The 26,140-nt window shown below is 38.2% G+C and overlaps 1 protein-coding gene across 1 annotated transcript; it reads left to right on the top strand.

Annotated features, from left to right (window-relative positions):
- Window positions 1-127: 127 nt before the first annotated feature.
- CAB39 (calcium binding protein 39) lies at window positions 128-25,691 on the top strand. Its single transcript, XM_008629552.2, has 9 exons — window positions 128-206; window positions 5,086-5,242; window positions 13,061-13,225; window positions 17,082-17,200; window positions 19,569-19,737; window positions 20,449-20,508; window positions 21,201-21,266; window positions 22,126-22,269; window positions 23,090-25,691. The coding sequence occupies exons 2-9, from the start codon at window positions 5,129-5,131 to the stop codon at window positions 23,276-23,278; spliced, it is 1,026 nt and encodes a 341-aa protein (XP_008627774.1). The 5' UTR covers window positions 128-206; window positions 5,086-5,128; the 3' UTR covers window positions 23,279-25,691.
- Window positions 25,692-26,140: the final 449 nt, after the last annotated feature.

Raw genomic sequence — 26,140 nt, 5'->3', positions numbered from 1 at the left:
GTCCCTACACTATTCATTGTTTATTTTCCTTTTACGTGTCAGTTTTCTGGTAGCTTCATGAGTGGCTCAGCTCCTGGATGGGTCAGCTGGCCCTGGCATAAAACAAGGGGAAGGAGTGTGGTGCTGGGAGCAGAGGGGGAATGGGACCTCCCCATCAGCAGTGGCCAGCTCCAGGGTTGACTCTTCTGCTGTGGAGAACCTTACTGGTAATTATTTGGCCTTACTAAAATTATGTTGGTTTTGTTTGATCTGTAGCAGTTTCTGTCTTATGTGCACATTAAATAGATGTTACATGGGCTTTCTCACTAGGCTTGGGTTTTTTTAACATGTGCAGTTGCAGCCAGGAAATAGCTGAAGGGTTTTTTCCTTCTCTTTTCCTCGTTAGGAGCTTGCAAAAGCAGTCATCTTAAACTCTTGGTGTGTAAACAAGGCAGCAAGATGCATCTGAGGACTTAATATAGTACAATTAAATGGTGAGGGCCATAATAGAATAAGGATTGAGTTCACTGCACCTGTTTGTTTCACAAAATTGGGAATGTAGCGGTTTTGTACATTAGTTAAGTAGCATTTTGCATGGGGATAGATGGTGGTTTGCTTTCGGGAGCAGGAATATGTGTGAATACTTAAATGATGCTTTATTTATGGATTATACATAAATATATAGAGAAGAGAAAAAAAGTTTAAACTTTATGTTGTGGTAAATTCATGGTATGTCTAAAGTAGAAAGGTTTGAGTTTACCTTTGTGTCCTTGCTTATGCTGCTAGTATGCCTTTCAATTCATTTAATCTCTTTCCCTTCTTCCCTTTAAAAGTCTGTGCTGGTGAGACTGGTGCCAGTAATTCATTAATCTGTGGAGTAACTCTACACGTGTTAGTACAGTCAGGAGTGTAATTGTATTATTTCTTGTACCAATATTGTTCTGAAAATAGCAATGCATACATCTCACACTAACAAACACATACTTCCTACAACAGAAAAAACCACTTCTACTATTAAGTAATCAGGTTTTAAACAGTGGCACACACTTCTATTATAGAGGTAGCATATTTTCTGACCCTTCAAATAAAAAAAGCTCAGCTACATGAGAGACCATAGTCTGGGCTAGTGTATCTATTCTTTAGAGAATGTAAATTAATTAAAGGAAAGGAATTTGTTTATCTTGCTTCTGTATTCGTTCCTGTGGCTTTTTTTTTTTCTGCAGGAGGGTTGTCCTCACAGGGAAATGCTGTGTTTTTTTAACTCAGCAAACACTTTAAAATCTTACATATGGAATGCATTAGATTTCAATTGGACATTATTGATTGTGTGGTCAATCCAGCAAATAAAAAAATACAAAGCCTTATAGATAAGGCAAACAGCATGGATGCATGGTGCATTGACAGAGCTGGAAGTTATATACTATCTGAAACAGTAGGGCTACTATCTCTGGTTATCACAAAAGCCCAAATGTCCCAGTGTGCCTGGTGTGTCAGTGGAACTTAAATCTCTGGGTGTTTGGCTGTGTGCCATATTGTTGTTTGATGGTCCATTGGGATTGATAACATTACTTCAGATTTCTAATTGTGGCTGTGACCCCAGTGCTTTGAGGGCCTTAAATTTTGTTACCTTTGGCATGATGGAATATTGGTGAAATAAAATGCATGCCTGAGAAAGCCTGAGGTTTGTATAATATTGTTCATGGTCTCTTAACAAATGGATGAAGGTGAGGTCTCTGGGAAGGGAAGATAAAGCAAAGCAGCCCAGCAGAGCACAGAGCTGTCCGTGTGCTTGTTGCAATTTAACTCTTCAGGAATCCTATGATCCTTTGTTTAGCCACAATCAATGTTTTATCCTGAATTTGCAAGGCAACCAGGTGCTAGTATTGTGAATCAGTTATCATTTGACATGACGTAAGGCCTATTCTTACTTGCAGAAAATGTCATTTGATGTTGTTCCCTTTTTTTCTTGTGTTGCAGATGTGACTGGTGGCAGCTCTTTCCGATCCCACACAGATGTTGTCATTGTCTATTGTGCACAGAGGGCTGCTGGGGGTAGTTTTGCTGGGCTGAAAAAGGAACAGCCTATGTTCTCCTGCATGAAGTACAGCTTTGAGAGGCAAAGAACTGCTCCTGCCTTTTTTTTTTTTTTTGGCAGGATGTGACACAGGTTTTTTAGTAACAGAATTTTGCTTCAGGGTTTGTGGGATCTTCAGTCTTGAGGCCCCAGATGATGTTCCCAGCAGTGCCACTGCATTCCTTCCAGTAATAAAACTGTAATGGCATAAATAGTGTATTTATTCCGTTTTATATAATAAAAGAAGTACGTTGAAGCAAAATGTCACCTTCAGTAATCAAGGACGTAGATTTCCTTCTTAGTGGTGCTGACAATCATTCCTGATTTTTCTAAATTGCTTATGAGAGATTCATACTGGAATTTACCTGGATTGGGAGAAAATGTTTAATATAAATGTATGGTAGTGAGCTGTTACTAATTGATTATTTTCTACTAGATGTGCTAGTACATAGAGTGAAGCTTGTGTATGACTTGAGTATGCGTGTATGTGGATCTGATTTACCTGGAAGGTCTCATGAATAAATCAAAGCTATGGACTATTGTTAATTTAAAAAAAAAATTGAGCACTGTTTAGAGGCAAATCAAGTTTTGCAAACCTAGATGTTGGGCACACATGAGGACAGTGTTTATCATTATCCTGTGCTTCCATAGGTTGTGTGTTGTCCATGTAGTCTTTCAGACTTTAGCAGTAGCATAGTTCTGATCCAGAAAATGAGTGTGCAGAGCTGTTTTCTTTGGTTTGATTTATTTTCTTTGTATATTGCTGTCATACCAAATTTTGTGGTTCCATACGTTTTTGTTCTCTTACCTGTTTTGATTCCTAGTGGATTTGCTTCTGTTTGAATGGATAATCCAAGGAATTAAGACTGGCAATTTCTTGAGCCAGTCCTTCTCTGTTATATGGGTATAACAGTCTTCCAGAATGAATAGGCAGAGTAGTTGTTAAATACTATTATTATCAGTGATGATATGCAAACATGAAAGAATTCAGATTCGTTTTCAGGGCTCATCCTAATTTGGCAGAAGTAGTAATCAAAGGGAGAGATACAGAGAACATTTAAAATGTTGCTGTGATGCTTGAGGTATGTCATGTATGTTGTGGGGAAATTGTGCTTATTTTCACACTGTCTAGGAAAAAAAATCCTGTGTGAAAATACCATAATTTTCCTTAAATATTGTTTTAAATGCCATTGTATTTTCATTAAATAACAGTAAGTACTGGTGCTTTTCTTAATTGTAGGTTTCTGTTCCATTAGATGTGATAAAGTTTGAGGCATAAAATTCTCCTGTCTAAGGAATGACCTGTGAGCACTTTTTGATCTCTTTTTATCTCCTGCATTTGTAATTTCAGTGTTACAGCCCCTTCTTTGTGCAGATTGTGAATGAGCAATTACTGTAATGACACATACTACAAAATAAATGCCACAGAAAGTCCTTGTGATCTGTTAAAGATTGGAAATGGCTAGTGGAAGGTCTTGTTTCGACCTTCCTGGTGATACTCTTATCTGAAAGGAATCTAATTAAAAACTACCAACCTTATGCTTTTTATCGGATGGGTTAAGTCAGTTGCAGGCATGAAACAGAGAACGTATGATTTCTGTAACTGATTACCTGAAATTTCTATTTATGGAAATTTACTTGGCTAAAAATCCAAGTTCTTCTGTTCTTACCCTCTAAATTGTTGCACTTGGGCCAGCCAAGCTTATTTGTTTTAAAAATAAAAATAACTCAAAAATAGCATTACATTGGGATTTTTAATCCCTGATTAAAACTCTATTGAATAAGATCAGGAGTAACGTTTTGGAGTTCCTGGTGGATGAGCTGGTATTTTAATCAAGGAGCAAAGTGCATCGTGTCAAATAAGAAACTTTAACGTACTGGTTATAGTTGACTTGTTACTAACTAGGCAGGCATTGCAGGGAGATAGAAATTCAACTTTCAGGGTAATACCCCTTCTTTGGAGTGACAGTGCAGGCTCTGCTCTGCTCTGCCAGCTTCAGCTGTCTTTTGTGTCTAGCAGCAGTAGCACTGTCAGCATTTTTAATGGAGGATTTCCTGTTCTCTTCTGTCTAGATTAGAGTTGTAGAAGTATGCTTTATAGAATTCACTTGTAAGAAGGTTTTATTATTGTTTAAATGTCAGTGTATGTGTTTAGTAACAAAAGCTTCAGTACACTCACTCATTCCAGTAGTACTTTTGTATTTTGTACACAGAAGAGAGTATATATCTGTGCGTGTGTAAAAGTAAATACATGTAAATATACAGAAGAATAAATGTATTTGGATTCAAGAGACAGATTTAGGGAAGGGAAATTTCTCCTGTAAGACATGTTTTATCTTTTTAAGAAAGATACACATCAGGTGTTGGTTTTAATGCTTTCAAGTGCTGTGTATATCCCTGCTGGGTGACAAATTTTATTTCCCATAAAATGTGTGAGGGTGAGACTGTATTTCAGTATTACTACTGATGCAAAAATGCCAGGACATGCCAGGTGTTTTGACAGGAATAGGCTGCTGTCTGTAGCCTCGCCTGCTTCATGTTCGTAGTGCATGAAGGCGCAGACTTTGGGGTCTGCTTTGCATTTGCAAATTCATTATGGAATGAATCTGGGTAAAAGCACATACCTGGACAGTCTTTGCAGAGCCGCTGAGACATGAGGACCTGTGTGTCAAACACCTCATGTAAGACAGCATTTTGCTTGACAGTATTAATTGGAATAATTGATCCTTGTAAGTCTTGCCCATATGGGGCAAGTGGGCAGTATGTGGCTTTGGATGTAGTTAATGTACTCTTTAATTTGCTCCTGAAGCACAAGATGATGATCTTAATATGAGTTCTTAGATTCTGTATCTTGTGTTTTAAAAGAATTAAAAATACAAGAATTTAAGTTTGTCATGGCAAGCTCTAGTTCAGCTGTCAAGGATCATTATTCCATGTATGAATACCTTTCCTGCTCTATCTTGATCTTTGTTTGTGGTGTTGTACAGAGCTCAAGTGTCTATTTTTGATGTACTTTCTTTCTTCTTTTCCAGGTGAAGCAGGAGCCATAGAAGGAGTACCTTGTGGTTTGCAATCATGCCATTCCCCTTTGGCAAGTCCCACAAGTCTCCTGCAGACATAGTGAAAAACCTGAAGGAGAGCATGGCAGTGCTAGAAAAACAAGACATCTCTGACAAAAAGGCAGAAAAGGTACAGTTGTGATGTTCCAGTCGATAAACTGTATTTGAAAGTGGGGGGAAGGGGAATTTACAGCTGTTGAAACTGGATCAATTAGGAATTATTTTGGGGGTTTGTACCTTGATAAAGGGTAAGTTACGTACCTTTGAACAGCTGCGTGTCTTGTTGGTTGGTTGGCTTATGCCACTGGCAGCTGATAATGATATTTAAAATAATTTGATTTGGAACTGTAGGACATTGCATTCTTTTAATAGGCAGTTGTACAGTGTTCTGGTGCTTGTGACCACCGCAGTGCCTTCACTACTGCACAAGTAGTTCTGTCTCTACTTGTCCATGCAAGTCTTTACAGAGCAGAGTGTCTCTTACTGAAGCTGGAGAACTTTTTGTCTTCATGGATGTCAGCAGAGAATATATTTTGGCTTTCTTGCGTCTTCCTCAGCCCACAGTAAGATGTGAAAAGTTCCTGTGCTAGTGCAGTTTCCTTTAGATGGATGTCTTGCTACTTCAGGATCTGTACCTGTCCACAGTCATTGACTTCTCAACTGGCACTCTTGATTTTATAGCTTTACAGGAACTGACCTCAAAGTTCAGACTGTGTGCAGCTGCATCCCACCTAGTGAGTTGTGTGGCAGAGGTTTAGGTTAACACCCTCCTTGGAGCCTCTCCCGGCATTATTTAACTATTATTTATTTATTTATTTATTATTTATTTAACTAATATTTAACTATTTATTTAACTAATATTTATCTATTATTCTTGGCATCCACAGGATCCCATATGGGAGTTAGTCACAATCTTTTCATGTTCACATATACTTTTAAGCAGAGTGGGGGCAGCTCCTCTACACTGTTTCACCTAGATTTGGCACTACTACTTCTAAGGGTCTTAATGAAATTGCCATCTTAGTTCTGATTTTCTTTAATAATTAGCATCTTCTACCCCATTGCCACCATGTGGTATGTTCCAGGTGTCTTGCAGAGTACCACAGTACTTTCCTCTGATGCTTTTTCTCTCCTACTGGAGAGTAAAATGTTATGGTCTTTTATGCAGGCTTGTGTGAAGGTTGGAAGGATTTTCATTTGCTGCTGCTTTTCTTCTTTCTCTAAAAGAGACTTCTGTCAGGAGAGGAGGGCTAGGTGCATTCTGTAGAGTCTCTGATGAGACTTGGCACTGCCTCCTTTATCTTGGCCTCATTATTAGTTCCTGGAGATGTGGCTTGATCTTAAAATCCGTGCTCTTTTGTGTCATCTCTTTTTGCTTAGACCCCAATGGGGAACAGACCAGATCATCGCATTGTGTGTAGCTGTGTCCTGTAGCACATGCCTGTGTTCTTGATGCTGTAGCTGAAGGTTATGTACCATTTCTTCTTGCTGGCCTTTAGTCCCACACCTCCATCTTTTTGAAAGACCTCATTTATGTGAGTCTGCTGCTCTGACAAGAAATAATATGCTAAGCCTGTGGAGTGGTTTTTCCTGTATCATACAGAAAGTAACACATTGTGTTTGCAGGAGTACAAAGGCAGCCCACATTCACTAGTTTAAGTGTGAGGAGGGCTAAATCCTGACATTCAGGGGAATGAGCCTGGGTATGGTAGTGCTGTTCACTGTCATCCTTGCTGTTCACAAAGGCGACCAGCTGATGAATCTGAACATTCATAACACCAGTGTCCACAGCTCCATGCAGAGATTCATCCGGAATTGTTTGTTTCCATGGCAGGCCAAGACTTCAGGAAGGTGACTCCGGTTGTGACTATTTAGCCCAGGTGGTTTGCTGGTTTGATAGAGAAAGGTCTTCAATATCTTATGGACCAGTCCATCAGATCTTTGAGGGCTCTGATTGGACACCCTGAATTCATGCCTTCTTCCTGTCCAGTCTGTAGAAATGACTGGAGTGAATTTGGAGTTAAAAGACAGCAGGGGTCTGAGCAGTAAGGGTCTTAGAAAAGAAAAACATTTCTTCATGCCCATATGTCAGTATTTAGGAATCTTTTACTCTTTCATTATCCCTTTTATTATGATGATCCTTTCTGCGGTGTAACTTTTCAGCGTACTTTGGAGAAGAATTCTGTGCTGGTGGCAGGGTGAGTTCTGTGGCTAGCAGTGGAACAGAAATAGAAAAACTCACTGTACATAAAGCACAAAAATTGCTGCCTGGTACTAAAAGGAGAGAAGGATGCAAAAGTTGTTCTTATTTTCATTACTTGATTTTATTAGTGATTAGACTTGTATAAAATATGGTGTGTCTAATTTTGTCATTGTTGCTGTTTGATCCAGGGGTGTGCTTATGTAGCCTGTCACATATCTCAGTGCTTGGGCAGCATGCTACCTACTCAGTGTTGGTTACTGTTTGTGGTAAAGGTACCCATTGGGGTTAAGGGACTACCTACTTTTCTTACACTCTTGTTTCTTACAGTGCTGAGTTTGCTACTACATGGTGAATGCTCTTTAACAATTTTGTAGCACAGTTGGAAATACAGATTTATAAGAAAATTAGACAAGTTTTCCCTGGAAGTTATAAGTGTAATTAACTACCTTTGAACAGAATGCCTTTTTTTTTTTTTTTCAGTGCTTAAGCTGAAATTTAAAACTTTTAATGTTCTGTGAGAGGAAGCAAAAAATCGAAGGAGGTAATAAAGATTTTTAAATCTTGGACAGTGTGTGTTCCTGTCCATTCTTTATAATGAAAATGGAAGATATTCTTCAAAGTAAAAGATGTAGAACAATAGTAATGTCTTGTTCAATTATGAAACATTTTGTCCTGTCATACTGGAAAATTTGTTTTATAACCAAAAATCTGAAATTCAGGTGTATCCTAGTTACATGTTAATCTGCTTTTTGAGCTCTGTGATGAGTGGAGAAAAATTAACCAGGTAGTTCTCCAGGTCATTTGAAATGCACTTTAAGCACGTGGTGCTTGTTTAGGAGCTGTGACCCAGAGCGGCTGTGGGAGCTGGGCTGTGGCTCATTGCTCCCATCTGCCTCATGTGCCACAGCTCTGGTGCTTGCTGGCTGCAGTGCTGTGCTTAGCACAGAGGTCCTGGCTTGCTGTCTGTCAGTATTTTGGAAGGGAAATGAGATGTCAAGTGCTTTATAACTGAAAATGTGTTCATCATATATGCTGTTAGTTCTCCATTACTTGTGCTCTCTCAGAAAGGGGAGCTAAAGGGAAGGGGAAGGAAACCTTCCTTCCTGTAAGTGGGACCTACCCTTGATCTAGTCCATTAGTTAGTCTTTATTCACATCTCTTCCTCCTCTTTGGCTGATACCAGCGTTTTTTTCATACTACCAGTTCTCTTGGTGTGTGGCACACATTTATTGTCGTGCAGGTAAATATTTACTTGTGTAATCAAGTTGTTCTTTGCTACCCTCTGACCTTGGGTTAACCTGGTCACAGCAGCTCCCTTTGGGCTGTTGGGTGATTGTTGGAGCCCTGTTGTTATCCCAGGCAGATTGGCCCTTGCAGGTGTGGTTGGCCTCTCTCCTTTACATCACTGCTGCGTGTGATGGCAGCACACTGAGTAATGGGGCTGGACCATGAGCTGCTTTGGCTCAGTTGTCCCAGGTGGTGCTGTGCCATGTTGCCATAGGTCAGATTTCATTCAGGGAGTTAATGCTGTCATTTACAAAGCAGTAAAATCTTACATTTGTTATGCATGTGTGTACAATTAATCTGTGGTTGAAAGAAGGCTAAAGGTTAAGTAATCTGCCTGGCCTCCAGTGTGGGGCTGTTACTCAAGGGGTAAAGATGAAGCTTCTTCCAGAAGTAGCAGGTGAGAGGACATGCTGCTCCTCTAATTGAACTTGGCTCTTCTGTGCTGTCTCCATGCTAAATGTTTACTGGAAAATCATACAATCATTTTTGGCCTTTAAATGTACTACTGCACTGATGTAGTTACTAATACATTTATGGAATTGTCTGTTTTTGTAAGCATTTTGAAATCCGACCAGTTTAAATAGTTACTAAAATGATGCTTTTTACTTGTGATAGATACTGCTCTGGACTAGTAAAATTATTCACCCAGTACAGGCTCAAAGCTATATCTGGTTTATCTTTTTGATGGATGTTTTCATTAATAGTGCAGTTTCTGTAATTGCATTATCCATGTGTAGAGAACCCTCAGCCATTGGAATTCCATAGGCCTGGAGACTGCCAAGCTCATTGGAAGTGTGTCAGGACTGGCCATGTGTTCTTTATCTTCTACTGTTCATAAACCCCAGATAATCCAGCTGTACAACTCTAGATAGAGTATTTGGGGTTTGCACTGCTTACCATTTAAGGAAATATTAAATTTTAGAGTATTTCACTGATATTTCCAGAGACTGGAATGAACCATAGCTGTAAAGATGTGCAGCTATTCTGGTGTAACAGTCATATGTGTGACTTCATGGTGTCTGCTTTTATTTTTAAATAGTATCTTCCTGTCTTTCATAAACATAGAGAAGTAAGTACTTTCTTTATTTTCCTTGCTTTACATTTAACTTTTATAGTGTGGCTTGTCCTCAGATGGTATTGATTTTCTGGCACCATTGAATTTCAAATATGACTTGCCATGAAATTTTTCTCTAAAATTCAGGTTGTTCCTTCTCAGTGTTGAGAGCATATAAATACAGATGTTAATACTTATAAATTTTAACATACAAAATATATATCTAGAGACTATAAAATATATAGAGAGTATAGACATTCTGTATATATAAAATACACCTTGGTCATATATTGTACTGGGATGTATTTTATGTATTTATACATACGGTATCTGATTGTTCCACTTTTCATCATGGGTTTTTGGATGAACTTCACTGTGTATTTTGGTCTTTCTCTAGAGATTTTTTTCCCTTCCTAAAAGAAAGCAGTGCATTAGGCAATTATTTAGATCGCAGTATCCTAGAAAATCTTGCAAGTAATGCTATCCAACCTTCTCTTATCTTTCTTGATTTTATTTTTTTTTAGTAGCTTTTACTTGGCTCTTCGCACCAATATTTAATGTAGCATTATATTTTTGAGGGTAACTATCTAAATCCCATTCTGCATCTGAAATGGCAAAAATAGGCCTGCACATCTTGTATTTGGAATATGTTTGAGAGTTCATGGAATATACAAGAGTAGGGAGGTTCTAGAAATTTGTAGAAGTTTGTTTCTAGTCCTTTTGATACTGAATTTTCGAGTAGAAGAAATATAAGGATGTTGTATTTCATGAAAGTGTGGTGTATTGAAAGACCTTGGTTACTGATACAATAGTTGCAGAATACCTCATACTTCTATTTACAGAAGATACCCAGAAATGGTAGCTGGAGTGATGCAAGGCAAACTCTTTGATGGATTTGTAGAAGTTTGTTTCTAGTCCTTTTGATACTGAATTTTCGAGTAGAAGAAATATAAGGATGTTGTATTTCATGAAAGTGTGGTGTATTGAAAGACCTTGGTTACTGATACAATAGTTGCAGAATACCTCATACTTCTATTTACAGAAGATACCCAGAAATGGTAGCTGGAGTGATGCAAAGCAGACTCTTTGATGATACAGGTGGTCAGACACTGGTACAGGTTGCCTGGAGAGGTGGTGGAGTGTCCATCCATGGAACTGTTCGGAGCATGGCTGGCCATCAGCCTGGTCAGTTTGGCAAGACTGAGGCTGGCCCTGCCTCAAGCAGCTGGTTGCATCCTGATGGCCTCCTGAGGTACTAAGAAGCTGTTCTGCTTCTTAGGGATGTGGTTTAGTGGCAGACTTGAGCTTAAGGGTCTCTTCCAACCTCAATGATTCAGTGATTCCCACTGAAGCTTCATGCCATGCCAAGTTCCAGTGAAGCACATTCAGGTGGTCTTGCCAGTTTTGAAGAGCACTGAAGTCCTGCTGTCTGTTATTGAAGTTCCCAAGTTGTATGTTCGTGTTGGGGTAGAAGGCTTTTTGGTTTTTTAAAGCCCTCAGTGTTTGGAAACACTGCATTGTTTTCTGCCTCATTTGCAAGCATTCCATTACTGGTTTGTGTCTTGGGCTGGTGGTGAGGGAGAGCCCTAAAGTGCAGTTATTAAAGTTTTGGGTTTAGGAGGCTCGTTCTGTTTCCTGGGGTTTTGGTATGAGAAATTCTCCACTCACATTTTTAATTACAGGCATGCCCTCGATACTGCCATCGTTTTAGCTAAAATAGGCAGTTACTTAAACTTTTGCCTTTCTTCCTCTTTTCATCTTGCTTTCTACATTAGGGTGCAGGGACAGACTTTGCTTCCTCTTTCCTTGGTAGCCATGCATCAAACATATCTCTTCATATCTCCATGTCTGAGAGATGTTCCTGTTCTTCTCCTACTAAAGAGCTGTTTCTTCTGAATTTCAGAGAACAGTTGTGTGGTGTAATACTGCTCCAGTACGGTGAGCTGGTGTTCCCATTTCACGTTTTCAGGAGCTGGCGTGAATCTGAGTAGTCTTACTGAGCACCTGCTTCTTGCTGTCTTACTAACAGTGCACAGAAAATCCTTTGGAATTTCGATTGAGGAGGAGACAACTGGGACTAGGAACTGAAGTTAGCAGGAAGAGGGACGCAGCAGGGAGTGGAAAGTTGTGGAGGGGCTAAAAATGATATGGAGCCTCCTTAAAGGTCATGGAATTCTCCTTGCATACCTAGCAAAGCTGGAGTGGCTTTAGCTTGAATAGTGCATGGGTCATGCTGATCTTAAGCCTCTAGATAAAAAGCACAATGAGAAATCTTTTTGCATACCTTTTGTGAGACTGGCAATACTCAGAAAGAGATAATTTTTTCACTTTATTAATTTTCCGTGAGCTATCAATCATAAATACTTTGCATTAAAGTGTATGCATACTTTGTTGGCAGGTTCATCTAATTACTAAAATCCAGTGCACTTACAAACCATTCAGACTTTTTAGGCATGTGAAGAACCATTATAATTAAACCAGCTATTTATGACGATCATTTTTAGCATTTTGCCCCCAAGCTCAGTAAACATATATATTGAAAGGAGTAGTTCTTTTTTTGGTCCAATACAACTATGTTTTAAGATTCAGAAGTGGGTGTTTAGAAGTATTCTTGTTGATTTATATTTTTTTAGTTTTACTTGTGAGATAACTGTGTTTCCACTGCTAAGTGCTGCTCCAGCTCATCATGGCAACTTAGGAATTCCTCACAAGTAGACAAGTCAGACCTGTCTGTCTTCTGTAAGGTGGACTTCAAACAGGGAAGGATTTTAGATCTTTAGTAGTCTCCTGTGTCCTTTTGAGTGTACCTCTTTCTGGGTCTGTTGGCCAGGTTGTTCTTGTATACTGAGATAACCTGAAAAATGAAGTTGTTTCTCCTTGAGGTTTTGTTTGTTGGAAAGACTTCACCCACAGTAACTGGAATGGGAGCCTAGTATTTGGCAAAACCTGATGTGTGCAAAATCTACAGGAGGAATGAATTTGGTCTCTCTGAGCAGTTCACTAGGGACAGGCATGAGGCTCCATGTCACATTTTCCAGTCTGATCCTGTGTAACTGTTTTACAAAATGGAAATTTTATCAGGTTCTTTTAATTCTATTGCTGTTCTTTAGGGGATTTTTGAATGGGAAGTTAAAAGGCAGTAAAAAGGAAAAGATTTTTACCTTTGGTAACTAAATTGTGTATGTCTTGCCTCTGCTTTTTATTGTTTGGGTTTTTTTTTTAAATACCAGTCTCATAACAGTCTTATTTGCAGAAAGAATATCTATTGTTTTTTTTTAACAGATTGTCATTTCCTGATTATCCCCCCCCAATGGAAGTTTGCAGATGTTAAGAATAAAGGAGCGTGCAGTTAGAAAGACAAATGGCATTGTGCTCTAACTGTATTGTTTTCCCATTTTCTTTAGGCGACGGAGGAGGTCTCAAAAAACCTTGTTGCCATGAAAGAAATCTTGTATGGCACAAATGAAAAAGAACCCCAAACAGAAGCTGTGGCACAGCTTGCTCAGGAGCTGTACAACAGTGGTCTTCTTAGTACCCTAGTAGCTGACTTGCAGCTAATTGATTTTGAGGTAAGAAAGGAGGTTTGACATCTCTTACGTTCTGTATGTTAAAATAAACACATGTGAATTCCTACCACTTTAATTGATTAAGATGTTTCAGTCTTCAGCTTTTATTTTGTGGTTATGACAAATCCATTAGAAAGAGAACTCACTGTTCCAAACTGCGTAGAAGATTGAGCAACTATAGAATATGAAATCTGTCAATTTAGGCATATAAACAACACAAATTTGAAGTAGATAAATCTCTAATCTGGTAGTACAGTTCTGTTAAAATTATGGAATAATTCTTAATTGTTGTGTACACAGAAGGGTTAATCTCTTAGTAGTAATACCGTAGTGAACACAAACCTTAATACTACAAGATGTATTTATATGTTCATATGGCTACATCAAATTACTAGGAAAAGTAATAGAATTATTGTAACATTTATGAAGAAGTTCAAATATATAATTTAAAGCTGTTAGTTTTATTAATAGTCCAGTATTTCTCTCTCTTTTTAGAAACAAGTGATGCAACCTTTTTGCTTTTCCTCATCTTTTTCTCTGTTTATTAAAAAAACAAGCTGAAGTATTTATTGATCAATTCAAAATAGCTATACTTATTTATATTTGAAGGTATCGCTATACAAGCCTCTGTGGCATTTGTCACCACATCACATGGAATAATTTACCTTCCCAGCACCATAGTGAAAAATCCTATTTAGTTACAAGATGCTGCAGTACAATTGGATTTTTCTCTTTTCCCTGAGGTCTCAGAAGAAGCGTGTGGTTGTCTAGGAAAGGAGCCAAACCCCATGTATCTCACTCCACAGCCTCAACCATAAAGACCATTCCACTTAAGATTGCTTAAAAATGGGATTGTTCATAAACAAGTCGCTCACAATACAAACACAGGAGTTTAAAGTCCTATTGTAGTTTGACATTCCAAAAACAATGGCTTTCTTCCCTGTTCTTTCTTCTCTCCCTTCCACCCCACCCATAACTCCCTCTGACTTGTGTTTAATTGTAATACAGTGGTATTTTTTCCCTACCCACACAACTGTTTATACCATACATAAAACATTCAGGTTGTTAAATAAGCAAGGAGACCTGGGAAAGCTGAGAGGGAATGCTGAAATGTGATGGCCTTTAATTGCTGAAGAAAGGAAATCATGAAATGTCATCTGGATTTTGCTGACCTCTAGATTGATATCAGCCTGGTGTTTACTCAGCCCAGTTATTAGCAAAGGAAACCTTATCTCCTGGTAATGAAGAATGATAACGATTTGCACAGGCTTGCTCTCGTTAAGGAGGGCTATGCTTTTTATTCTAAGGGGACGTGGAAAGATTGTGAGTTGTTTCCTGCCTGTGGCTCTTCTGCTGCTTTGTTTCATGAGGATGTGATGGTTCCTCTTGGAAAGAGAACAAGTCATTCACTGCTTTCTAGGCTGGACCACGTCTGCTTTTTATGGATGGGAGCTGGCAGACTGTCCAGCTATTGTTGCTATCTAGAATTAATGTCAACACACCTGTGCTCCAGATGTGCTCCAGCTTCCCAGCTGTTACAAAGCCAGTCAGATGTTGCCTTTGATATCCCAAATGTCTGTGCGAATTTACTGCATTTGAAATTATTTTTCCATTACTGATGGAAATTCATATTTGATTTTCTGGTGATTTTTAAACTTGAAGAGTGGGTCTAGAATTTTTTCTTTCTGGTGTCCCACCACAGCTGGAGGTTATTCAGTGAGAAAGCTAAACTTTTTTTTCCTTTCAGTCTCACTTCTGAAGAAGGTTACCTTTTAGAACAGGAATAGACAGCTTGTTATTAGACAGGGACTGTTCATTGTGGCTCTTTATCTGTCTCAAATATACCTGAATCTGAAGTGCTATGGTAAAAACAACCCATAGAAAAGTAAGAAGTAAAAACTAGAAAAATAACAAATTTGATGTTTTAATGAAAAAAACTGCGATTGTCCAGCCCTTGCTATATGCCCAGGCCTGTTTAAAGTGTTGCCCTTCTCTGGAAGCTTGCTTTCCAGTAAAGCAGTCAACACAACCATCTCCTTACCAGTCTTAACACTTACCAGTTATCTCCTGCTGGTTTGCACTGAAAGAGATGGCATCCCTGGTGAAATTAGGTTTTATGTTCTGTTGTTTTGGAATTTTTTAAATGAAGAATAAAAACTCCCCAAAACCAAAACTGCCTTTTGCCAAGGGAAGCTGCATCCTTCTGCTGAGAAGAGAAGCACAGTGTCCCTCTCACCTCTGGCTGTCGTGACTGCTGGCACAGGGTCTGGGGCCTGTTTGCCATTGTTAGGCCATGAGGTCACTTGGCAAGACACCCCTGTGACAAAACCTCGCTGTGGGATTGCTGTGTGCCACTGGCAGCTCAGTGATGGGCATTAGAAGGAAATGCTGTTCTTGCTGGGGGATCCAAGGCAAACGCCGCGATCCAGCGCAGAACTGGCAGCGTTGGTGAATGGGAGTTGATGACTATATTATGTGGAGCTTGAGTAAAGCAATTTCTGCAAACACTGCTCTACTCATTTCAGAACAAAGAGTTCTGGTATTGCTTTGGGCTGGCTTTCAATGGAATTGTAATTGAGAAAACAAGCATTTACAAACAATCCCTTATATCCTGAAAACAACACTCCAACAAAACTGTCTGTGGTAATTCACAAACATGCCATTTGTAAAACTACAGTCCTCCTACGTTTTCATAAACATTTCGTTTTTTTCTCATGCAGTCTTTTGTACACTGATCAGAAAATGGAAAGAATTTTAAATAATTGATGTTGTTTTTAAAATTCTTGCTTGTTAAATACACCCTGCATTTAACTCAAAAGCTTCCTGGTGTTACTCAGGAGATTTACAGTACAGCTAGAGCTTGTCAAGAAACGTTATATATATATATAGGTTTGGTGTATAATGTTCAGGGAACCTGTAGGTGGAGTTGCTTAACAGGCCTTTATTTGCAGGTCCAAGCTTAGTACAAGTTGGCCTGGTCTTTTTCTGGAATAGATCTGATAACATATAATCCTGAAGGTGTCTTTGTGCAGTCCAGAATGGACAGCTAATTGCAGAAATCTGGCTTTTAAATGGTGTATGTGAATGACAGTGAAAAGTGCTTATGTTTATAATCAGCTTTTTGTTAGATGTCTGTACCAGTTTGTCATCTTCAGCTATGGTCTGACAGAAGAAATAAATAGGAGATGTGTATTTATTCAAAAAAGAACATTTCCAGTTCCTTTTACACTGTTTGGTGCTATGCTTGTGCATTTTTTTTGTGTACAATTTATGCTGAATTCCAGCATCCTGGTCTTACTTATACTTCTTTTGTGCATTGAAAAATGTGAGACTTCCATTTTAGGTCAGTGGATGATTTCTGTTTGTACTATTCATTTATTTATTTATTCCACTTTCATAAGTTGCAGTTCTAAGTTGGATGTTAACACTGCAGTTGGAAATGCTTTGCACACTCTTAATGTGTCCCTAGACAAGGGAGAGGATAATGGAATGTTGAAGAAACACACTTCCAGGCAAGAGCATGGTTAAAAACTGTTATGCTGTTAGCAAAAGCAAGTATCAAATAAGCCCAGGAGATTGATGCTACATAGAAATATGTGATGAAACATCAGCTGGCTTTACTGCTGAATGTAAATTACCCATGATCTGGCTGCAACGTGATGTAATATTTTGAGTGCTTTGGCATATTTGAAATGGGCATAAAGAAACAGAATACTGAATCCGTTCAAGATCAGAGTATGGAGGCTGACTGAACTGCAGAGCTCCCCCAGTACGACTGCATGAGGTGATGATAATGTTTAATTGTTAACTTGCCTGTGGACTTCAATATTATGTGTTTAACTGCCGATGTTTTTGACAGGGCAAGAAAGATGTTGCACAAATTTTCAACAACATTCTCAGAAGACAAATTGGTACAAGAACTCCCACAGTTGAATACATCTGCACTCAACAAAATATCTTATTCATGCTATTAAAAGGGTATGTGCACTGTGAAGCATAAGTATGCTTTTACGTGAAGTAAGGGGTTTTTTAAATGCATGGAGAAGCATTTAAAAGAAACTGAGTTCTGACATTTTGTTCTTCCTTTGCAATATGCTTGATTTTATTTTCTTTTTCTTTGGTTTTGGGGTCTGTAATTCCCCTAAGTAAAGGAAAATTTCAGTAATAGAACACGAACCATTTACTTTTGCATGAAATATAACTGAAAATTGAGAACTGTTAGTAATCTAAAATGCTCTCACAGCGCTAGTAAGATGTTTTCCTTTCAGTATACTATTTGAGCCTATTTAAACTATTCTCTTGTGAACTTTTTCATCAAGAGTTGAAGACTGTTCTTTTTCCTTTTAACAACAATAATTTCCAGTTTGCTGGCCTATCTTAGTATGGTCTTAGACTTCTTATTCATAGTGATTTATATTCCTGTATTGACACAAACACACCAATGCAAACCTGACCAGAAAAAGAACTATTTGTTGCATACTGTGCAGGCCAGAGAGCTGCTTCTTCCTCTCTTCTTGTAATAGCTGGTGTGCTGGATATTGAAGGGTCATGCCATACTGAGTATATGGCTGGGCATGTAGAGCTGCAGCTCTCAAACATGAAAGCAGAAAATAGTTGCTTGCATTTCTAATAATATTAATTAAGAAAGTTCTGAAAATTTCAATTTCACTGTCTTATTTTGGGACAGAAGAGCTCATCAAACATTAATAAACCATTTAAAAAAATACAGCCATTTATAGTTCTGGCTGCAGCTGCTGGGTAAGCTTGCTGTAGTTGAGGAGTACTTATTCCACCTACTGGGATACTAAAGGGTGTATGAAAGGGCCACTCCTCTCAGTGGGATACTTGCCTGTTGGTAGTAGCATTGAGATGGGGAGGATAATCAGGTGGGTTTTTAGCATATAAACAGGAAGCTTAAATGTGTTTTTCCTCTTACTTCATCCTAGTTCAGAGCAGTCATCAGAGGTGCTGACTGAGCTGCCAGTGCAGGGCACATTGGGCTATTTTATTTTAACATCTCCAGGTTTGCCTAATCCTGGCCATTTGCATATGCCACTGGAAAATGTATCATACAAGAAACTTTCTCTGTGGAGAAAGCAGGAGTCCCACATCTCTGTTTCGTGCTGACTCCAAAGTTTAGCACCAGAAGCAGTGTGGAATACTTACCTCAAATCATATGAGCATAAGTTCTACACTTGTCTGCCAGAGCAGCTGCTTTTCCCCCCCTGCATTACAGTCCTGAGTGACTGTAATTTCATTTAAATGGTAGAGGGACAAAAAAAAAATATATTAATTGTGGCATAATGCAAAAGAAATTATTGGTGCAGTGCTTCTTCAAAATAGTTTACAAAAGAAGGCAAAGATATTTGAGGTGCAGAGAGATAAAATTGCTTTTTCAGCATGTTTTCATTGGTAAGTGCTTGAATGAGGGCTGCAACACAGTGGTGCTCACTTTTAGTCTGTGTTGTCACTCTTCAGAGAGCTGTATTCTCAAAGGGGTTATTGAAACTCATATTTATAAGTCAGGATGTTTGATATGGGCATTTAGCAACTTATGTGTTACACCTGGTATCCAACTGAGACAAATTTATGTAAATTTACACTGTTGCATGAATTGCAACAAGTTCAGTAGATTTCAAATCTCCATGACAGGTTGAATGGGAGAGTATTGCAGGATTTAATAAAAATTATTTCATAAGGGAATGTTTTTGTAGGTTAGTGTAGTTAATGCTCACTATGCACAATGATACTTTTCTCCTGAAATTTTGGGGAATTTCAATTAGCTTCCAGTGGTATAAGAGGGAGGATTCTGGAGGTGTGTGGCAGGAAGGCAAGTGAGAGACCGTGACTGCTCCAGAAGCTGGAACCCCATGATGTGCAGAGCAACCAATGATGCTGAAAAATGGTTTAATGAAAGAAGAGATCTGAATTTATGTCCAGTATTATTAACCCCTCATGCTCATATGTAAAGTTTTATGTAAATTGCTGTCATATTTAAGTGAGCAGCTTTCAAGACAAAGCATTTACTGCTTTTCCAGATGTCTGCAATCCCAGAAATATGGAACAAGAAAACTGATGTTGAAAACAAAGAAAGTATTTTTATTTAGTCTTGTTTCCCAGTTCATGAAAACCATTTGAATTGGCTGTAATTGTAACTGGCAGCTGTTTCAATAGTATTTTGTAGAAATATTTAAATATGTCGTTTAGTGCAGGAATGAGTACCTCTAATTTTTATGGGTTTGTTTACTTGATAGTACTGAACACTGTAATTAGCAATGTGGTGCTGCAGTGCTAACTTGTGAAAGTTTATAAATTTATAAATAATCTTTGTTGGTTTTTTTAATAGGTACGAATCTCCGGAAATTGCTCTAAATTGTGGGATAATGCTTAGAGAATGCATCAGGCATGAACCACTAGCTAAAATCATCTTGTGGTCAGAACAATTCTACGATTTCTTCAGATACGTGGAAATGTCAACGTTTGACATTGCTTCGGATGCATTTGCCACATTCAAGGTAATTTCCTCACAACCTTGGAATTGTTACTTCTGTAGTTCTCTGCTTTGTGAACCCAATGTTGTGTGTGATGTTCTTGGCAAAACAAGCCTTGGGAGAGGGCAAGAAAATAGGTGTGATGCAGATGGGTAAGCTGGACACCGTTCTTCCTTATTTCTCAGAGTGTAAGACATACCTGTTAATACATATAGTATATCTGCTCCCCAAAATTTTGTTCTAGAGAGTAAGCTGTATCGTGCATTACCTGAATGCATGTGTACTCCCATGCCAGGGGCTTTAAATATGTGTCTGCAACTTCTCCCGTGTTCCTCCTGAGGACGCTTGATGCTGTTGCTTTGTTTGGGGAAACTTTTGTGGCCCTAAACCAATCAGTTATACTGAGACAATAAGCATAATATTAATCAATATTAAACGGGGGGTCTTAGCCTTGGTTGTGTGTAGTTGTGTGCAGAGCATAGCCTTGATCCATAAGTAGCACTCTTCATTGAGAATTTCACAGGCTTTTTATCTGTGCATTAAAGTAATGCATCACAGATCTTTCCTAAGTGATGCCAAGATCCTTAGCAGTGTCCACGTAATTGCATTCATGTCCTAAATTAGTGTGTTTAATGAAATAGCAGAATTTTGGATTGCATGTCTTATGTGTATGAGAATGTCTACGTACTGTTTAAATCTTTTTAGTGACAATACTGGGTATGTGCTTTTTTACAGGATTTGCTTACAAGACACAAGTTGTTAAGTGCAGAATTTTTGGAACAACATTACGATAGGGTGAGCAGACGTGTTTTCATATTTAGAGCTTTCTGGTGCTGTGTGTCTTATTTGAAGAAATCGGTGGTTTTATTCCTTGTTCAGCTCTGGTTTGGGGAATTTCCATGCAATAGTAAATCAGCTGAGCTTAGGGTAGATCAGGGGAAGCGAAGCCAGCAGGAAGGGGGGGCTGGGGGAGCCAGGCCTGGCTTCTCTGGCAGGGGGAGCCCGTGCCGTGCTTTCCAGGCTATCCCGGGAATCCGGGAATGGGGGAACAGTGCCCAGTGCAGGAGCTGGCACAGAACGGCCTGCTAGGGAGGCACCTTAAACATCCCCTCGCTCCAACCCCCCTGCCATGGGCACCGACACCACATTGCTCAGAGCTCCATCCAGCCTGGCCTTGCACACTTCCAGGGATGGGGCATCCACAGCTTCTCCGAGCAACCTATTTCTATTACAGTTTAAGAAATAATGAGGAAACGCCTTCCACTACACTGTAGTCTAAACATTAAAGGCTCTTAGAAGAGTAGATATGTATTTTTTAAAGTGTATGCAGTGTTTATCAGTAGGGACTTCCAGGAATCTAAGGAGATTTCAGATTTCATTTGTTTTTGTTAGGGATTTGCATCTCCTCCACTTTGTTGCAATACTTTGGAAGAAGATGCCTATGACACTGGAAAAAGTCCTAACCCTTCTCTTTATTCTGTGTTTAGTTCTTCAGTGAATATGAGAAGTTACTTCATTCAGAAAATTACGTGACAAAGAGACAGTCACTTAAGGTAAGGCAATTTTATTATCTTCTTAAATGCAAAGCTAGAGATTCCCTTTAATTTCAAGGTGAGTTAACTTTATTTGAAATGGCTTCTATAAGAGCCTTGAATAGTGTTTATTTTAATTCTCCATACATTTTAATTCTTGAGATCAGCTACTTTTTTTTAGTCCAGTTCTTACATTATTTAGTGTCTAGCACAGACCAAACTAATTTCTCTCCCTATGAAGAAATGCCTCCTCAAGTTTCTTAATTTTTGTTGTTTTTTCCTTCAACAAGTCTGGTTACATTTAAATAATCTAACAAAGATTCACATGGTGTGCCTAGAGCAATACTAATCTTATATTCAAGTAGGTAAGAAGTAGTGAACATAAATGTAATACAGAGCTTGCAGCAAAGGTGATCCTTGTGGGGAAAATCCTTTTAAACCCTTTAGGATAAAGAAGGTAGCAAAAGAAGTGCAGTGTTTCTCATTTGATGTGCTAACCTGTTTTTTGGGTTTTTGTTTGTATTTTTTTTTAAGGCATTCTTTCTATGCTGAATAACTTCTGTATAAATGAAAAAAATAATGAAGTCATGGGGGAAAAAATGAAAGACTTATCTTTCCAATTCATAACAAGGGGGAACAAGTGTGATTTTTTTACTTTCTGAGGAAAAGGAGAAACTGTGTCATTGAAGTAAGGGGAAAATGCACCCTACACTTTGAAATTTGGGGCACTTAGTTCTGTTGTTACTCTGTTTACTGACCCCTGTTACTGTATTCACAGACCACCACACCATTTCAGGGGGTTGGAAAGCATTTGTAAGTAAGCTGATTCTTATGTCCAGTGTTAGTAATTTTTTCATTTGGGCTTGTTTTCTGCCTTCAGCTTCTTGGTGAATTGTTACTGGACAGACACAACTTCACAATTATGACGAAGTACATCAGTAAACCTGAAAATCTCAAACTAATGATGAACCTTCTACGAGACAAGAGTCGTAACATTCAGTTTGAGGCCTTCCATGTGTTCAAGGTATGTTAAAAACCCCCACCATGAAACAGAAAGAATCCAACCAGAAGTTGTTTAATTGAGTAAACTACTTAGCTGAGCCTAAATGGAGCTTATCTTAATGTCTGCTAAGTGATTAAATAAAGGGAGCACTAATGTTTGCTTTATTATGATCCATCTTTACAGATATCTATCTTGGTTATCTTTTGAAAATAGTTTAGAAACCACTTAGGGATTTCCGTGTGATTGACAGAGTAATCTCCTTTAGAAAATTTTGGAATTAAATGCAGTAAGATAAGGAGGAATGCATGATTCCATGTAGAATCATGGAGCATCCTGGAGTTTGAAAGTGGTTTTATCACACTGCATGATCTCTGAAGGATAGCAGTATTTTAGTCAGGTCACCTGAATTGTAATTTGAACATAACAGATGTCTTCTGACTTCGCAGCAGACAGGCAGCTAGGAGTTATAACTTGAGGTCTAAAACTTTGCAGTGAACTGTGAGATACCCATCAGATGCTGCATATGATATGAAAACATGCATTTGCTGTAGAATTTAACCATAAAGTGTCTTCAGTGGTTTCTGCAGAGGCTGTTGTGGCTGGTCACCTCCCACAGACTAAATTTACTTTGGTACTTAGGTTCAGCTTACGTCCTGATACCAAAAAAAAACCAAAACCAAAACAAAAACCTTGGATTTACTCCATTATTTTTTTCTGTGGGATACTGGAATAATTAAAACATAATTTTAAGTTACCATCATCAGTATTTTCTTAGATAATGTTTTTTAACTTAACCTTCTGTTTCTCACAGTTGTGCTCAATGCCTTTTATTTTCTTGCAGGTGTTTGTAGCCAATCCTAACAAGACACAGCCTATATTAGACATCCTTCTAAAGAACCAGACCAAACTTATTGAGTTCCTCAGCAAGTTTCAGAATGACAGGACCGAGGATGAACAATTTAATGATGAGAAGACCTATTTAGTTAAACAGATCAGGGATTTGAAGAGACCAGCACAGCAAGAAGCTTAAACTCCAATAAACCTTTAAAATATTAAACCCAAATTCAGCATTTGCTGTTAGATATTCAGCATCAGGCACTCTTATCGATTCATGAGGAACATTACTGCTAATCTGCTGTTCAGTGAACGGTTTTTGTTTTTCTCTTTTCATTTTTAGTCCAAGTTGAGAAACATAGCTGCTGCTTTCTTGCACAATGTGGACTTTCTTGATATTTGTGTCATTTCAGAATTCAAAGACACTGCTTGTTTTAGGAGTCCTGAAAAGAAAGATTCTAGGTTCGTGAAAGCAAACATATAGATACTAGTTTGGTCTAGGAGAGAAGGTATTAATGTAGTTAAGTAACAGGTTGCATGCTTGCAAATCTGAATAAATCTGTATGTTTGCACTTACCTTGTTTGAGATAATGAGCACAATGTGACCTGTGCATACCTGGCACCATAGTATAAGATTATATGCCTTGATTAAAAAAAAAAAAATGTGCAGTGCTTTATTTGTAATCAAAGGGGAAATGTATCTAAGATGTGAGCTTATTGGGATAAACAGTTGTCTTGCAAATAAACTGATATTGAAACTTAGCAACTTTTAAAAGAGTGAAATCTCAAGGTTCATAAGGAAAATGTATATATGCCTTTCACTGCTTTATAGAATTTTTTTTTGACATGATTTGATTTTTCTGAGACTTGACTTGTAAACTTGGAAATATGTTCTAAGGGGTTTTGTTAATTTTACTTTAAAGGTATTTCAGACAGTAGACCTAGCAGTGACATTTTGCATTTCATTTCAACAATGCTTGCTGGTTTCTTTTGTATATAACTCCTAGGCTGCTCATTTCTTTAAAATATGATTTAATTTGTACAGCAGAGGAATGTTATTGTATTAGTCTGTAACTATTACCTAATATTGAGTTTTGCAAAATGAATGCTCATGTAATTGAATACTTCAGATCACATGGAAATGCTGATTTAACAATCTTAAGTACTGCAGCATTTAAAAGGAAACAAAAACCCAAACCCAAACAAATTCTTTGTATTCACTTATCTAATGGGGTGCCATCAATTAGGGTAGGCTGAAACAGAGAACTGGAACCCTTTCTACTACGTTCTTACCAGATAATATTGGCCTTATTTAATTAAACTAGCATTGTGCTCACCAGCTTTGCAAATGGCAAGGATTATGCTAAATTAATATCGATTCCTCTGACTTCTGGGGAGCCTGCAGTGCGTCATTTCTTACAGTAAATAACTCAGTACAATAGTTGTGTTAAGTGAATGATTTAATTCCCTCCAACCTCAAGAAACAATTTCATAGGTGTCCTAGGATAACAAAATGACTTAATTTTTTGTTGATTGTGTTCTTTAATGCTGCAAACTATCAGTATTTATAAAAAGAGAAAACCCAACTGATTTTGCACCATGTTTTTGTTACTGTGACCATACAAAAGGAATCTGCTAAATATAGCTAAATGATGTTATTGAAATTGTATCTATCCATCATATAGTAACGCTAAGATCACAGCCAAGCAAAATCTCATGGATTGGGGTCTGAAAGTTCCAATTCTGCATGACTGAATGATTGCGAATGCTACAGAAAATGTTTGTTGCTTCCTGTCCTCTTCCCATTTGAAATATTTCGCAATCAGTGATGTTTAAGCTGATTTGAAAGCCTTCACAAGGGAAGTCCGAGAGCGCCAGAAAATTGAGTGTTTTCACTCTGTTATTTAAAACTGCTCTTAACATTAGAATTGGTCTTTTAAAGGTTCTGAACATGTCCTTTGCAAACAGAATCATTTTGCTTACAGGAAAGAAAATAGCTTACACTTCCCAGAGATCCCAGGCAGAAGTGGCACTGAGGTGGTGTTGTAGTTCAGTACTAACAGTCTGTTATATTTTGGTTTATCATAGCTGAGTGGAGGAAAACGTTATTTGCCAAGTTACTCACCATAACAAGTAAGGCTTCCTCTTTAGAAAGACGTAGATGTGCTAAAGATTTCTATGTGTAAAGAAGTGAAAACATTTGGACTGGCATAGAGGTTACTCTATATTAGGCCTTGGAATCAATGGCTATGGTGACTTTTTTAATATGTGGAAACATTTAAATGTTGGCTTTCGAAAAGAAGTTGTATTTAAATTAAAGCTCCTTTGATGTGCTGTTCATATTAAAAAACTTGTTCTGGAAGTGGTTTCTTATCTGCTTGAAGGCTTAAGGGTGTTACTAAAACATATTTAAATGCAAGCGGTTTTTTGTTTGGCTTTTTTCTTTTTTTTTTTTCTTTTTCTTTTTTTTTTTTTTAACTAAGAGATGTATACAATTGTAATTCTATTTCCATGGTAGCATTTCATTTCTCCTGAGGAAAATGCGTTTCGTATCCAAAAAAATCTGGCTGGCCCCATAATTTAAATTAAAATAAAATTTTGAAGAAAAATGTGTGTTCTTTACTGTGTTACTGAAGAGGATCAGTTTCTTGTGGATGTGTATCAGGTCTCCCTTATTGCCTTCGAGTGGTTCAGCTTTCTCCCTTTTAAATATGAAATCATTTTAAATCATGAAAAACTCTGGCTTGCACAAACATTTTTAAAGCATTAAGACAAAGCGCTGTATTAGAGCTGCAATCAATTTTAATTAATTGTTGGTAGCCTCCCTTGCCTCTTTGTATTATTATTGCTGATTGTATTTCTTTTTGGCATGACCAAGGGCAAAGAGAGGAGATGCTATTTCCTGCGTCATGGCTGGAGACAGGACCTGATAGGGTTAGTTGATAAATTTTTGGCCCTTCACTTCTCTCTAATTGTCAGGAGCTGAGAGTGTCTGTAATTGGTCACCCTTTCCTTAGGCTGTGCTGTTGTCTCCTCGCTGCCTCTGGAGCTGCTGTCA

Source organism: Corvus brachyrhynchos, unplaced genomic scaffold (assembly GCF_000691975.1).
Source record: "Corvus brachyrhynchos isolate BGI_N302 unplaced genomic scaffold, ASM69197v1 scaffold223, whole genome shotgun sequence".
NCBI classification, from domain to species: domain Eukaryota; kingdom Metazoa; phylum Chordata; class Aves; order Passeriformes; family Corvidae; genus Corvus; species Corvus brachyrhynchos.
The sequence above is the reverse complement of the archived record's forward strand: the minus strand, read 5'-3'. Positions and strand labels throughout refer to the sequence as shown.